Raw genomic sequence first — 15,554 nt, 5'->3', positions numbered from 1 at the left:
CTTTGATATGTAACTTTCACCAACTATGTTTATTAAAATGAACAAAAACCTCTCACTTAGATAATCTTTATAGTTTGCACTGCATTGAGGTATACGAAACAAAGTACAATATTTATAAAAACAGATGAGAATTCTTCACCGGCTTACTATGGGATGATTCGCGACACGACAGCGCCAATGTCGTCAGCTGCCAGTAAAATGGCGGTTTTTCACCGGTATTTGAATTTGCGGTTAATTATTGTATTCTATATAAGATATTTTTAAATATTGTACATAAAAGAATGTATAGAGATCAAATTTTATGATTTGTGGTAACATTTTGATGATTTTATGATTTTCATGTTTTACAAAATCTAATAATAATTTCGAATATGTATTTCAGATTTTAAAAACAAATAAAATAAATTAAAATACATGCATTAATATTTATTAACTTTAAATTGTTATTTTATTAACATTTAGAAAATTATAATTTTCTGTATATATTTGCAAGGAATAAAACATAAGTCAAAATATAAATAATATATTTTTTTTTTTTAATATTTATTTTCCAGTTTTTGATTTTCATAACATAAAACACTTATTGTTATTATTTTTACATAGATTCAAATCTCAGTATAAAAATATTATGATTAAAATATAATTATATTGATATACATACCAAAAAGATTCTGTATAAAATATGCAAATATTATATACATTGCATACTAATCTTAAGATTTTCATAGAGTAACAAATAAAAAATTACAATTTGGCATATGAAAATAATATGTTATTTATGAAAAAGTAATAATATGAAAATAATTTAGATTTACAACTTATCAATCAAAAAATAATAGTTAAAAAGATTAAGAAAGAAAAATGCAGATTAGATCAATTAAAGAACGATTTAATTACTTACAGTAATTTATTACTCGCGTAATACTGTTATAAAATTTTCTGCAAAATTTAAATCTGCTCTTGAAGGATATACTAATTTCATATTACCTTCCATATCTACCACTTTTACTTGTTCTATAATTAATTTATGATAATTTGAAGCATTTTCTTGTTCTGAGACACATCCTAAACCAAAAGTAACTAGTTCCTTTAAAAATTGATCTAATACATTCCTAATAAAAAAAAAAATAAAATTTTTTATTTATTTACTTTATAGTATAATCAGAACAATTTTTTTATGTTAATTTTATTATTTTTAATAAAACTAATTAGTTTAGTAGTAAACGTTAATTATAATTAATGAATTTTAATATTACCTGCAAATTTGATAGGACGAAGCACTGGTTACTTCTATTAATATTGCTTGGGTATTTATTGACATTTTTGTAATATCACTATTCGTTATAGGTGGAAATGATATAACTTGTTCTGAAGCATCTAACAAACAAGGAAAGTAAGGTTTACCTTCTAATAGATAAAGATACTTATGAATGCCAGAATATACATTGCGTTTTTTTTCTTTCCTTAAATTATCAGCTTCAGTTTGTAACTGTTTGAATAATTCAGAACCAGTATAAACTTTATTGCGCATTAATGGCTTAATTTCTAATTCATTTGGTGGTTTTGCTGTATATGTTAAATCTCCTAAATATTAAACATGACATTAATGAAATGTATTTTTATATATCTGAATTATATATATTTCTAATATATATTTCTATTATTTTTCATATTTACCAATGGTAATCAATTTTAAATCATGTGTAGCAATAGTAGCTGCATTTCTTTTTTCACATATACCATCATGTAATTTAGTTTGAAGTTGAATAAATTTTTTAAAACTATCTTCTGTGAAGCTCATATTTCTAACAATACAAGCTGCAATGTAAGGTCTGATATTTTTCACATATTTTGTAACCTTAATTACTGGTGTGTCATTTGCCATTTTTAATATTTTCATTTTGTGTGTCAAATTATCCATTACATTGGCATTATTTTCACTTTCTGATAATTTTTGTACCTTTTTTCCTTTTTTTGATTTTGAATTTGAATTAACAGAACCATCTTGTTTAGGACAATGCAACTTTACATATTCTAATATTTGTTTATTATGACATTGATCAACCAATTTTAATAATCTTTTGTCAGATAATGGATTTCCTTTTAACTGAAGTTCTTTGAGTTTATTACAATCAGCGATCTCACCTGGAATGACTATATAAAAGAAAAAAAAAAAAAAAAAACCAGATCAATATAAAATACATTGGATATATTTTGCATCATTTATTTTGCATCATAAGCTTAATTACCTGAAATTCTATTGTTTGCTACATTTACTATTTTTAAAGATGGAAGCTGATTTATTACTGTAGGAATTTCTTTTATTTGATTTCCCATGATATAGATTTCAGAAAGATGAACCAATTCTGTATAGCACACATCAGGAAAATCTTCAAACTGATTGTTCGAAAGATCCAAAACAGTCAACTTAACATTGTCAATTTGCGTAGGTAATGATTTCAAAAGATTCGAACTAAAGTTCATGGTTGTTAATTGTGGAAGTTTACCGATTTCATCTGGTAAAGACGTCAACTTGTTCCTAGAGCAATCGAGAACCTTTAATTTTTCTAATTTCCCGATTGTGCTAGGTATCTTCGAAATCTCATTCGAATGCAATACCAATGTCGTTAGATTTTGCAATTTTTCAATTTCTTCTGACACTTCGTGTAAACATGTCTGCGTAATATTCAAATAATTCAAATGCTCTAGGTTAAATAAAGACTTGTCGAAGCCTCTTTTTTGAATCAATTCAGAAATTGCCGGACCTGACAACACTAATTCGTGTTTATTTTCTGCAGCTGCAGTTTTGATTACATGCCATGAATTATCGAGCGTCATTATTATTATTAAGTATTAAATGAATTTTTAATCAAGGGGTAATGTTATTTACGTAGTTTCAAGGTTACTTGCCGGGTTGATCAATTTGAAACATGCGTTATACGATTATAACGACATCTATGTACATATGCAATTTAAAAAATTGCGATTGCAAAGAATAAATGAATTTTAGACGAGACATCAAATAATCTAAGCCATAAAAGTTTTATAGAGATATATAACGATAAATAGTTTCCGCCGTACATAATTTGATTTAACAATAAATATAAACACATTTTATTAAATTAAATTATAAACAAATTTTATTGTTATCTATGAATTATACTTTGATGTTTAATCATAAACCTAAGCTTGATAAAAAGATAAAAAATAAATATTATTAATCGGCAATTTTAACTTATAATATAAATTATAAATCAAATTTATTTATGGTATATAATTATATGTTATTTGCCTGTAATTATAAAAGAAAAAATTATTTTTATTTTTGTCAAAAAATATGTATATATTATTATAAAATAGAAATATATTTTAGAAATAATAGATATGTATATCTATATAGTACATATGATTAATTATTTAATCATTATTCGTAATTTATCGGAAATTCTTTTTACAAAATTACTGAAATTTTAATTTTTCCTTCTTTCTCGAATTATTTTTAAATTTCGTAAATATCGACTTATGTATATATTTAAATAAAGTTCCTAATAAATGCAAATTATCGCTTAGAAATTAGTACTTTAATTATCTAATTCGTATAATAGGAAAAAGGGTGTCATGTAAAAATTTATCTTTCAAATAATTAAGTGTGTACATATTGAACCGGTTTTTTAAATATATTTTACTTGATACAATTCTTTTTATCTTAGACGAATTATAATCTAGACTGAAACTAGAAAAAGGATTTTAAATTTTAAATTTTCGTTGAAAACTAAACTAAATTAAAATTTTAATATAATACGAAGGAATGATAATAATATTTTAAAATGAAATATTAATTATAATAATATATATTAATATATATATATATAAAGAATCGAGCAAAAAGATAAGTATTTGAATATATTTATGATTCATTGTACATTAAACATTCTCCAATAGCTACTAAAAGATTGAACGGGAAAGAGGTAATTTGACAGATATATACGTATTCATCATTACAATGATGTTTCAATGTAAAGTTCCCAATAAAAAGAAAAAAGTATGATAACCCATAACGAATATGATGCGGTATATAAGAAGAAAGACTTTATTACTGACCTTCAAAGTTCATAGTCATCGTTGTAAAGGAGCTGGCAAGGTCTATAGAAAATATCGAATAGCGATGATAGGAAGGATTTATCCAACAAGATTTGCATCTGAATAAAGTGCGAAGGAGGATGTTAATTTCAATCGATGTGAAAGAGCGACATGTAAATAATACTTTGCTACTTCAAATGACCCATCAAAATTTTTAATTTAATCCTAACTTCTCTTCCGCATTTGCAAATGTTTTTTATATTCATTCAATTGAATCACTTTTGGAAATTGTAATATATTTCGTTATATTTTTAGTATAATAAAAGAGTATAAAAAAAAATAATCAAAATTTTTTATTCTCATTTCACTTTTTTTATAATATTACATTGCAAAACTTTAGCAATATTGTTATATATCAAAAATATAGAAGATAAGATGCTGAAAATATCAAAATTATATACATGTTTAACTCTTTATATATATATATAAGACAGACTCACCAATATTTTTTTTATAACAAACAAAATATAAATAATATTCACATTTTAAAATTTTAAAATGCTTCGATAGAATTCAATATCTTCTTTGTACAATTTCTCAAACGTAAAAAAAAAAAAAAAAAAAAAAAATGGTCAGAATTATGAATCAACGATATTATTTACAACCTGACACTGGTGACATTCGACGTATCCCTCCACGATCATCATCCCATACATCAAAAATATCATGCCGCGTGAACCTTCGAGAAATCGTACGAGCAAATCTCGACTTCCTGTTACCCAAAGTCCACCAAGTTATCACCAACTGTCCCCGATCGTTTCCATATCGAGCGGAAGCATCGAGCGGGTGGGGTTTCTCAGGTGCGTATAAAGTCGGGGAGAACCGGTGAATTTTCGTCAGTGGAATCGGTTCCAACATCTTGCGAGCACTCTTAAACATTCCCTCGAACGACGATACAATTCGCCATGAATCGTGCATCCTTCATCCTCTCCTTCTCTTTCGTTTTCTTAATGGTTTCGGCATCGGCCTGGCCGTTTCGACGTCGAGACGTGTTCGACAACGCGGTGGACAGCCCCCACGGCGTGATCGCTCACCTGCAACACTTCGGCGAGTTGTTGTATCGGAATCCGGACAACGAGACCGGAACCATTGTGGCGAATTGGCACGAGGGATGGGACCGCAACCCGGAAGAATTGGGTAATTACGCGGAGGGTGATATTCTGTTTCCGCCACAGCTCGGCAAGAACGGACTCAAAGCGGAAGCTGCGCGATGGCCCGGCGGCGTGGTGCCGTACATGATTAGCCCTTATTTCGGTAAGCGAGAAATCTGGCTTCATTTCGGAAACTTTAATATTTGGCATCATTAATGGATTTAAATTCTCTTCGGGAAGAATGTCCATACAATTGTCAATTCTTTGTTCAAAAATTCTATCCAAGGATATGAATTTAATGAAAATCTAATGAAGAAGAAGAAGAAGAAAAAAAAAGGAAGGAATTGTTAAATTGTTATACAGATACCGCTCAGAGAAACTTGATTCACGAAGCGATGAACGATTACCACAAGTACACGTGCGTTAAATTCAAACCTTATACCGGCGAGGAGAGCGATTATATCAGGATCACGGCTGGCAATACTGGTTGCTGGAGCAGCGTGGGAAGAATCGGTGGTAAACAAGACGTGAATCTTCAGGTTCCGGGGTGTTTACTGAAGAAAGGTACCGTGATACACGAGCTGATGCACGCCATTGGTTTCCTGCACGAGCAGAGCAGATTTGAACGGGACGAGTATGTCACGATTCGGTGGAATAACATTTTGTACAGTAAGTGGTTTTCTTCCATTCGAATTGCAATTAATAAAACGGATCATTTATTCCGTGCTAACATTTTATTTCGTATAATGTCCCGTAAATGTTAAAAATAATTATATAACCAGTTGATATTAAAAAAATTCGATTTCATTTTATTATTTCATATGAATAAATTATGAATCGATAATGAAATGGAAAAATTCCAATTTTAAAGAAAAATATTATTTGAATTGGAAAGTTAAATCTAGAAGATTTAACATAACAAATTGGTCTTATATAAACAGTAATTATTAAAAATAAAAAAATAAAAATAAAAAAATTCTCGAAAGCAAATTAATCTAATGGAATTTTATTTAATGACAATTTGATATTAATTAATCTATATCTGATAATAGTACTAAATTCTATAATTAACCATTGAATGAAAGCGTTATATTAAATTTATAATTATAAATAAAAAAAAAATTAATAAAAAAATAAATAAATTATGTTTATTATTTAAGAAAATAAATAATGTATAAAAATTTAATTTAAATAATCGAATTAAATTTATTTTTATATATTATTAAGTAATTTAAAGTATAATTTAATTTATATACTTATATACTTTATCAAAATATTTCTTTAATCAGACATATTACTTTTTACATCATTTTATACAGGTTACTAGATATAATATAAAATTATTAATTTTTAAATGCAATTTAAATGTTATAAATTTAACTCTTAAATTCCTTTTTTACTTTAAATTAATTTTGTAAGATGTAGAAAATTTTTATTATTATGAATGTATCGTAACGCTATTTTTTAAAATTTCAATCAAATATATGCAGATAAATAATATCGTACAAGTAATTATTTATTTATCTTTAGATCAAGTCGGAAATTTTGAGAAAGCCTCGAAGGAAATTACAGACGCGTTCGGGATCGGATACGATTATGGCAGCGTAATGCATTACTCTGCGAACGCGTTTTCCAAGAACGGACAACCGACCATAGTGGCAAAAGTGAGTAATACGATAAGTAAGAGATTATCAAGGACCCAACTAAACTTTCTAACTTTGAGGCTTTTCGAGATCTCGTAAATATACGAACGGTCTATTAATAAAAATTTGATTTATGTCGATATCGTGTTACACGCGTGACACGCGTGCTGTTTAAGGTTTTCTATAAACGATGATTATCTCTCTTTGAAGATCTCGTAAGTCTCTGTTTTACATTTATGAGTTTGCGGACCTTGGAGAAGAAAGATAAATATGATAGCAATTAGAGGCAATCGTACCTCATCAATCGAGTCAAGATCTTTACTGTTTCGATAATTCTTTTTTTTGCCTTAGTAATAAATATTTTTATAGTAAATAAATTCTAAAAATTGTTATTAGTAATTTTAAATGAAAGTAATTCTTTTTTTTATTTTACAATTTTTAAATTTATAATTTATCCCCTTTTGTTTAAACTTTTAGAAAAGAAATTATGATTTTTATTCTTAATTGCGAGAAAATATTTAATAAAAAAAAAAAAAAAAAAATCCACGTTACTGTGGACGCGGAGGAATGAAGCGGCCTTCTAAGTTTTTATTGGCGAAATATTCCAGGCCGGTACGGGAGTTCAACTGGGTCAGAGAGAAGGATTCAGCAAAAGGGACATACAGAAAATTCGAAAAATGTACAAATGCAACAAACGGAGACGGAGTAGCTATTGATTTGGAGGGGAGGAATCGAATCGTTCCATTGCGGATTTTTATTCGGGGCGTGATAATAAAGTGAATCTAGTCTCTTGCAATTTAGTATACAGTCGCGCTATTTTTACAACAACATCGATTAGCAAGGAATTGGAAAAACGAACTGGATTTCGAAACGGAAATGGTAAATCGATAATGACGAGGATGCGAGCGTCCGGAAAGGAAGCTTTCTTTGCTTATACGAGTGTTTATATGAGTGTTAGTATTTATGATAGTGATTAGCAAGTAAGTTTTTAATGATGTAATTACATGTACGATAAATAAATATATTCCTCTTGAATTGGTCTTTTAATTTTAACGTATCCATGAAAAGTATATATTACAGTATATTTCTTAATATACTTCTGTAATATTTAATTGGATACGTATTCTTTAAGATATAACAATAATTAATTTTTTACGCTTTCATAATAAAATTTGGCATATACTGTATTAATATAATATTATTCTGAAGAAAAATCTCATAAATGTGGTAGGATCAATTGGCAAAATATTCTGGATTAAGACGAACTGGGTCACAGAGATAAATTCAGTGAGAATATATCCGAAAGACACATACATAAATGAAACGAATGCTAACAAAAGTAGATATCGTTGCAGACGCCAACAATGTCAAGTTTATATGAATTTGCTTAATTCGATTATGATCTCGTGCTTCTGAAAATAAAATTATTTATGAATTGTTCAAGATTGATTGATTAAACGTAAAAATTTCATAATTCTAAAATTTTGTTATAAAATTTTATTTCACCGATGGTAATAAAAATAAAATTGCAAATAAAATTAAAAACGTTAAAATCAATCAATTACGCGACGGAAATATCGATTATTTATCGCTTTGGAATCGAAGAATTATTACTTATAGCCAAGATTACTTTTATTTCACAACGACAAAAATCATCAAGAATTCGAAGAATACATTAGACACACCTATAATGAATCTTACGAAGAAATATTACGTAAAAATATTATATAAATATAAATAAAAAAAATATTACTAATTTTATAACAAATTTCAAAAATAGCTTTTAAATACATAATTTTACGTTTAAATACAAAAAAATATAAAAATATGTTTCTTTTTTTAGGAATGAAAATGATAAATTTAATGATATATCTCACCTTTACCATTTGAAAGAATCATGATATTGTTTTCCGGATGAAATAACTGTAAGAAGAGTGGAAAAATGGTATGAAAACATGACCATCAACTCGGAAGAGCCGAGATCTTCCACAGAGAGTGACATTCTATTTCCAGTAGGATATAAAAGTAGTGCTCGCAAAACGTGATACGTGATCCAACGATGTGGTTCTTTATGTTATCAGTATTTCCAAGACCAGACAGTTTTATTTCTTTATTTTTATTTTCTTAACATTATTTGCAAAGAAATGTTATTATTGCAGCAATTCCAAATGGTTTATTATTAAATTATTTTTTATCTTTTATATATTGAACATTTTTTCATATTATTTTTCATTATTCATATTTCGTATTATATTTTTTATTCTACTGTTTTAATAGAATTATAAAATTTCAATTAATTTCAGAGAAAATAGAAAATACACGAAAGAATGATTGAAATTAATACTTACTAATAATATAAATTATATTTATGATTAATGTAATTGTATTTGATACTATTACTGAACTATTTACAGTATCTATACCCTTTTCCTGAAAAAAAAAAAGGGTTCAAAGCAGAGGTAGCTACTGCCATTATTGGGACAATTTCCTAAAACTATAGACAATCAAGGATTTATCAAATTTAAATGCATTTAAAATCTTTTAACGATATAGAATATTCATCATATTTTATAAAAATTATACAGATTTAAATGCGCACAGCGCTACCTTAGCTTTTTTAAAGATTGAAATATTGAAAGAAATTTGTAATTAAATTCACCGTATATCTTTCTAATTTCCTAATTATAAATTAGACATTTCCTCATTTTTCAATTTTTAAAAGTAATTCAAAGTAAAAATCAATTCAGATTTCTTAAAAATATTTAAAAGATTCAATTTTTCAAAGAAAAATTTTGTAATTATTTGGAAAAAAATTCTGAAAATAAAAAGATATATTAAAAATATCAATGTCAAAGATATATTAAATAATTAAATTACATTTACTTTCAGTTATGTTCCTTTTTAAAAATCACATTTCCAGGTTTAAATTCAATATTTCACGAATCGGTGGTCAATTATAAATTTCTTTCTGTATAATTTTTCATTTCAGAGGAAGTTTCTTTCTAATGAGAAAACTTCTTTCAGCCAACCCAGGTCCTCTTGATGAAGTCTGCGGCGCGTTCTCCTATCATAATGGCGGGCGCATTTGTGTTACCGGAAACGACCCTTGGCATGATACTAGTATCCGCTACTCTGACGCCTCTCACTCCTCTGACTCTTAATTGATTGTCTACCACCGCAAGAGGATCGTCCGGTGGGCCCATTTTGCAAGAACCTGCTTGATGGTTTTCTGGCGCAGTGTCATGCTTTATTGCACATTCCCAATAAGCATCGCAACCGAATTCCAAGTGTTCACAATTTTTCACGGGTGTACGATCTAATTGAAATCCATATCTGTAAGAAGAAAATGAAATTTAACGTGGAAAAAACGTTGTTAAAATACTTATATATAAATAATATATTTTATTACAATAATTTTTAATCATTTTTGTGTTGGGACTCTTTTTTATAATATCTAAATAATTTAAATAAGTTACAATTCCTTTTTCATATAAGAATATATTAAAAAAAAATTGATACAATTTTATTATAGCGAAATGATATTTAACCTAAACAGCGAAATGACCACTCTGATATTTTTGTAAAATATAGCAATGTAATTGTATTATATACAATAAATAAATGCTGAAAGTCATTAACTAAAAAAACAGCATAAACTCCTTTTGCAAATAAAATGTATTTGCGTTTACGTAAAATAATCTGTTTGTTCGAATCGAGAGAGCTCCCCCTCCCTGCCCCATTAGGGATATTGCAAGGTAAAGCAGATTTCGTCCAAGGTTTTACTCAGTTGATAACATTCAATTGTTTATCAATAGATAAGTGTTATTTTTATAAAAAGCTTTTTTAATAAGATTATTAATATTTATTTATTTTAATATGATATTGCAATAATGACCATAATAGTGATTTTTGTCGTACTAAAAGTACTAGAGTATAAAGAGAAAAAAATATAAAAGAATCATAATTTCAAAAAGATTGTGAAACATTGATTTAATAAGAAAAATATATTTAGAATCTATGAATTTACATAGTTTAATATATAACGACCTATCAGCAAACACTAATCGTACAAAATTGATCGAAGATGCTATTGACCTTAGTTAAAACTGCTCAATGAGAGGAAATCGATACTTGTATAAATTACTCGAATGTGAGAGTGTCGTACCTGCTGAGAGCCTCAGTTTCAGACAATCTTATACTGAATTTAATAGCCTCTATAAGACCCGCTACATCATCAGGATGGCTCAAATACTTCGGGTAGATCAACGGCTTCGAAAGAGGATCGTTATTTCGTAGACGAAGGTAACCACGACTCTTTGGATGAAGATATGTTGGAATGATGTAAATGGTTCGGTTATTACCCTTTGTTTCACCGACCATACCCGTTTCTGCGCAGTCTGCTAGGTATCCGCCGAATATCAACTGAACATCCGGATGATCCTCCTTTGGATTCGCATATTTCGTATTTATCAACGCTGTTACCTCGGAAATACCTGTTAATTATATAAAATATAATATAATTAATTATATAAAATAACTAGAGAATAATATGTCATAATAGTAGTATAGTATCAAGTATAATATAAAATATGCATAATTGATATAAGGTGTATCGAAAATTGTAATACAATTTAAAAAAAATTTTTAATTAATTTTTTTTATTACTTATTTATTTTTATTAAGTACTTTACATATATTGAATTTGCTAAATTATATATTATCGATAATCTCGATTTCATTTTCAAACTTCATGTTTTAAAATTATATATATTTATTTTTGAAATTCATGTATCGCAAATCTACTTATGAGATTAGATTATTGATTAATATACATATATAATAAATATATCAATGAATATTACCAATATATTTTTATAATTAATTCAATAAACATATGAATTAGTCATGAAATAATTGTCTTGAAGATTTTCAATCTTCAATTTTCAAAAAATTATTGAAAATTTTTTAATAAATTAAAAAGTTATTTTAATATAATAAATTGCATTTCATTCAAATATTAAAAAATAATAATATCAATGGCTAAATTTATGATTTTTCGTCGATCTTTCAAAAAAAATAATTGCGAGATTAAATTCACTATATTCCTTTGATGCGGAAAATTAAGAAAAAAAAATTGAAACAAAAATGCGCTGTCTCAAACGATTGAAAATCAGAAATAATATACAATAAATAAAACCATAGAAAAACCATTAAATTAATATAATAATTAAACTTTTCGCAAACGTAAGTATTTGAAGATAATAAAAGTTTATTTTTCAATATAATGTCAATTTCATATTTTCTCATATATTAAAATGAAACAATCTTATTCTTATCTGCTATTGGCGAAATTTGCAAAATATATTCTTTGTCATTCATGAAATTTTTTTTTATTATCTCAAAAAAAATTAAAGAGAACGGAATAATTTAAACTATCTATCAATTGAATATTTCATAGTAAATTGCTTATTCTGAAATATATTAAATTGTTTAATACTATATATCTAGAATGTCAAATTTTAAAAAATTCATGATAATTTTAAAGAATCTAATTTAATCTTTCGTAGATTTCTTAGAAGGATTTCCTAAAAGGAAATAACATAAACTCTAATCATATTCTAAATACACTTATTTCTGATAAATTATATTACGAAAGACTTTCGAATATTTTAAATGATTTTTCAAACATCTTCATTTCTTAGGTCATGCAAGCAAAGCACATGTCACGATATTAATTCAGATTATTTTAACGAAAATCTAATGGTTTCGATCCTTTACCTTGTAAATTACTATGTAATTAAACTTCCACGAGTTGCACCCAAGGAAGGAGTTACTATACGTTGAAATGATTGAGATTTGTGCAAAACTTGTGACCGATCGTAAAACGTCGGAAACACGCGTGCAACGACGAACAGTGGAAGCGCACAACCGACGAAGCAACGAATCGAAAGCTAATTGGTCCGATTTCGTAGCGGGTCACGTTGTTGGTCGTTGATGATTGGTGGAAACGACTCGACGAGTTATAAACTCGTAAAATGCGAGTAGTTTCAATAGACTAGTCAGTTAACCGTTAGAAACCAGGATAGAGTAATTTTTCGATCGCTTTCGGGTCAAATGATGGTAAACAGACCGATCGAACACGCGATTGCGTCATTAAATTGATCGTGACAAACAACACGAACTAGGATTATTGTGTAACAAACTTTCACTGAATGCAGACACTTGTAATTGTTTCAATACATCTCGAATATCGAATATTTGATGAGTTTTTGCATAGTTTTTATTTCTTTGATTTCTTGCAAACAATTTTATGAATTAGTTTACAAGAAAATTTCGATTGTTGCATTATAATTTATGATAGTTTTTTTGTAATGTAATTACAAATAATACTTTTAAATATATTTTTAACTTACCTGTACCAGACATCAATCCATCCCTGAAAAGAAGATATTCCATTGCAGTTGCCCAATTAAGGGGAGTCGTGTCAGTATCATTAATAGTGAAGACCAGCGTATAGGCGACGTGATTGTGAAGATTTTTACCTACACCAGGTAAATCATGAATAACCGGAACACCAACAGCGTTCAGTTCTTCCCGAGGACCGATACCACTGTTCAAAAGTATTTGTGGTGAATTAACGGCACCTAAATAACAAAAATATTATGCATATTTAAATGATGTTCTTTTAATCATAAAAAAAAATACTTTTGATAATAATATTGAGAGAGAAACTCATTGTATGTATATATATATATTATTAAAATTATAATTATTTATGGTATATTTAAATATATTAATTACAATTTGATAATTCTAATATTAAATCTGTTTTCTAGTAATGGAAATAAATATAATATTCACGCATTTATTTCGCAAATCATTCTGTGTAATTATCCAACTGTATATTACAAAAGGAAGTCGCAATTTGAACAGAATATGGTCACTGATCGATCGTACAAAGGAACATATCAAAGGATTGACTAATCAGAAAAATATGTACATAGAATGAAAGTTTAAAAACGACCTTGTAACTAATATATAATTATCAATGAATCCTCTCTAGCCGGTCATCAACAATATATTAACCAAATGTGTCCTCTTCCGCAGCAATCTTTATTTCCTTTGTATTCCGAATGGCACGCAATTTCTATTATTCGCGTGATTGTAATTATAAATCATGATGAATCATGACTTATTTCGATGATAAATAATTATTTTAAAATTATTCTACGATTGTTTAAGGACATTCAATATTTTTCAGTATTTTTGATGAGTGGATGAATGAAATATTACTATAATTTTGTAATAATTATGTAAAAATATTAATGTTTTTATATTTTATTTTTTATTTGTATTCTTGATTACTTACATTATAATTATCATGTTAATAATTTTTATAAATTATATGAAGGTAAAATGCTATGTAATTAAATCTTAATGAAATAATTTTAAATATTGAATACTTGCATACTTTCACATAAATTACTATTAAAAATATGAAAGATTTTTTAATACAAATAAATATTCTTTACCAATTAACTTGAATGTAATTAGAAATGTAGAAATGTAGATTGTTTATGAAACATACGGATTAATAAACTAAAATTGGAAGTGAAAAATTAAATTTCCATGTATGATCATATAATCTATGGTATAACATAATATAAACTATGGAATTGGTTATTCAAATTCTTCGATAATGAGTATTTTTTTTCTGCGAGAGAAAATTATTTGTTCTTTCTCAATAAGTGAAACTCATTTCTTCCTGCTTTCCTTTTTTGATGGATTTAAAACTTGATTGACAGCTATCATTTCACACGTTGATATTACATGGATAGATTTAAATTGAAATATCCTAGGTAATATTACATGATTTTTTTTTTTAAATTAATGTTTAAATTATTTGTTTAAATTATTTTTGAAACTGTATTTACATTTCAATTTTATTAATAAACATATATTTATTTTTCTAAATAAAATAATTTTAAATTAATGTGTTAAATTTCTGAAGAATCTCTTTAAACAATTTTATTTTATATTTGTTTTTCTTAAATTTTTGTTCAAGTATAGAGAAATGCAATTAAATGATTTATTTATTATTTATAATTTATTATTAATTATTTTAATAATTTATTTATTTATTATTTATTCTGAAGTCTAATTAATTAAAGATATTTATTTAAATTATTTCATGAATATGAATGAATATAAATGAATATTATCGTCATTAATGAATATAAATATATGTAAAAAAATATATTATAAATTATAATAATACTATCATAGAGTATAAAATAATAATAATATAATTCTACATGTGTTTAAAATTATCTATTATTATCATATTATGTAAACATCAATCAATTAATTTAAATATTTTTATTTGTCACAATATTTTTTATTGTTATATTACAAATAAAAATTAGTTTTTTGTATCAATGTAAATTAATTGCAAATCTTAGCAATATGATAGAAATGCATATTTAATATTGAATGAACATGATAAGTTTTAATATAAAATATAATATAAACTGTTATAATCTAATAACTTAGTATAATCTTATAAAAGAAAAAGAATTATTTATTTTTACTTAAAAAATATATAAAATTATTATAATTTCAATTACTTTAATCGATATTTATGCAAATGTTTCCAATTTTTTTTTTTAATGGAATATAA

General features: G+C 26.4%; 3 protein-coding genes and 1 long non-coding RNA gene across 10 annotated transcripts in view; 2 read left to right on the top strand and 2 right to left on the bottom strand.

Moving 5' to 3' along the window:
* Window positions 1-515: 515 nt before the first annotated feature.
* On the bottom strand, window positions 516-3,119 carry LOC100872040 (leucine-rich repeat-containing protein 47). The gene is made up of 4 exons (XM_003690633.4): window positions 2,250-3,119; window positions 1,678-2,154; window positions 1,257-1,584; window positions 516-1,112 (listed from the first exon to the last, which is right to left on the bottom strand). The coding sequence occupies exons 1-4, from the start codon at window positions 2,836-2,838 to the stop codon at window positions 911-913; spliced, it is 1,596 nt and encodes a 531-aa protein (XP_003690681.4). The 5' UTR covers window positions 2,839-3,119; the 3' UTR covers window positions 516-910.
* Window positions 3,120-4,724: 1,605 nt separating this feature from the next.
* Window positions 4,725-7,909, top strand: LOC100864509 (zinc metalloproteinase nas-4). The gene is made up of 4 exons (XM_012494550.3): window positions 4,725-5,394; window positions 5,595-5,900; window positions 6,762-6,895; window positions 7,483-7,909. The coding sequence occupies exons 1-4, from the start codon at window positions 5,046-5,048 to the stop codon at window positions 7,588-7,590; spliced, it is 897 nt and encodes a 298-aa protein (XP_012350004.1). The 5' UTR covers window positions 4,725-5,045; the 3' UTR covers window positions 7,591-7,909.
* Window positions 7,910-9,024: 1,115 nt separating this feature from the next.
* Window positions 9,025-15,554, bottom strand: part of LOC100870372 (glucose dehydrogenase [FAD, quinone]) — a 22,751-nt gene continuing 16,221 nt past the window's right edge. For all 7 annotated transcript variants that reach the window (XM_012494805.3, XM_031920326.2, XM_086913644.1 and 4 more), the window contains 3 exons: window positions 13,288-13,518; window positions 11,040-11,367; window positions 9,025-10,207 (listed from right to left, as the gene is read on the bottom strand). In XM_012494805.3, coding sequence (XP_012350259.1) covers window positions 9,895-10,207; window positions 11,040-11,367; window positions 13,288-13,518 — 872 coding nt within the window. In that variant the 3' untranslated portion in view covers window positions 9,025-9,894. The remainder of the gene's footprint in view (window positions 10,208-11,039; window positions 11,368-13,287; window positions 13,519-15,554) is intronic.
* On the top strand, window positions 12,655-14,563 carry LOC147656763 (uncharacterized). The gene is made up of 3 exons (XR_015293847.1): window positions 12,655-13,247; window positions 13,336-13,611; window positions 13,711-14,563. It is a non-coding gene; the product is annotated as an uncharacterized LOC147656763 (long non-coding RNA).

This window comes from Apis florea, unplaced genomic scaffold (genome assembly GCF_048593485.1).
Source record: "Apis florea isolate Af1SG1 unplaced genomic scaffold, ASM4859348v1 contig_3496_pilon, whole genome shotgun sequence".
Lineage (NCBI taxonomy): Eukaryota > Metazoa > Arthropoda > Insecta > Hymenoptera > Apidae > Apis > Apis florea.
Note: the sequence above shows the minus strand (reverse complement) of the source record. Positions and strands in the feature narration are given on the sequence as shown.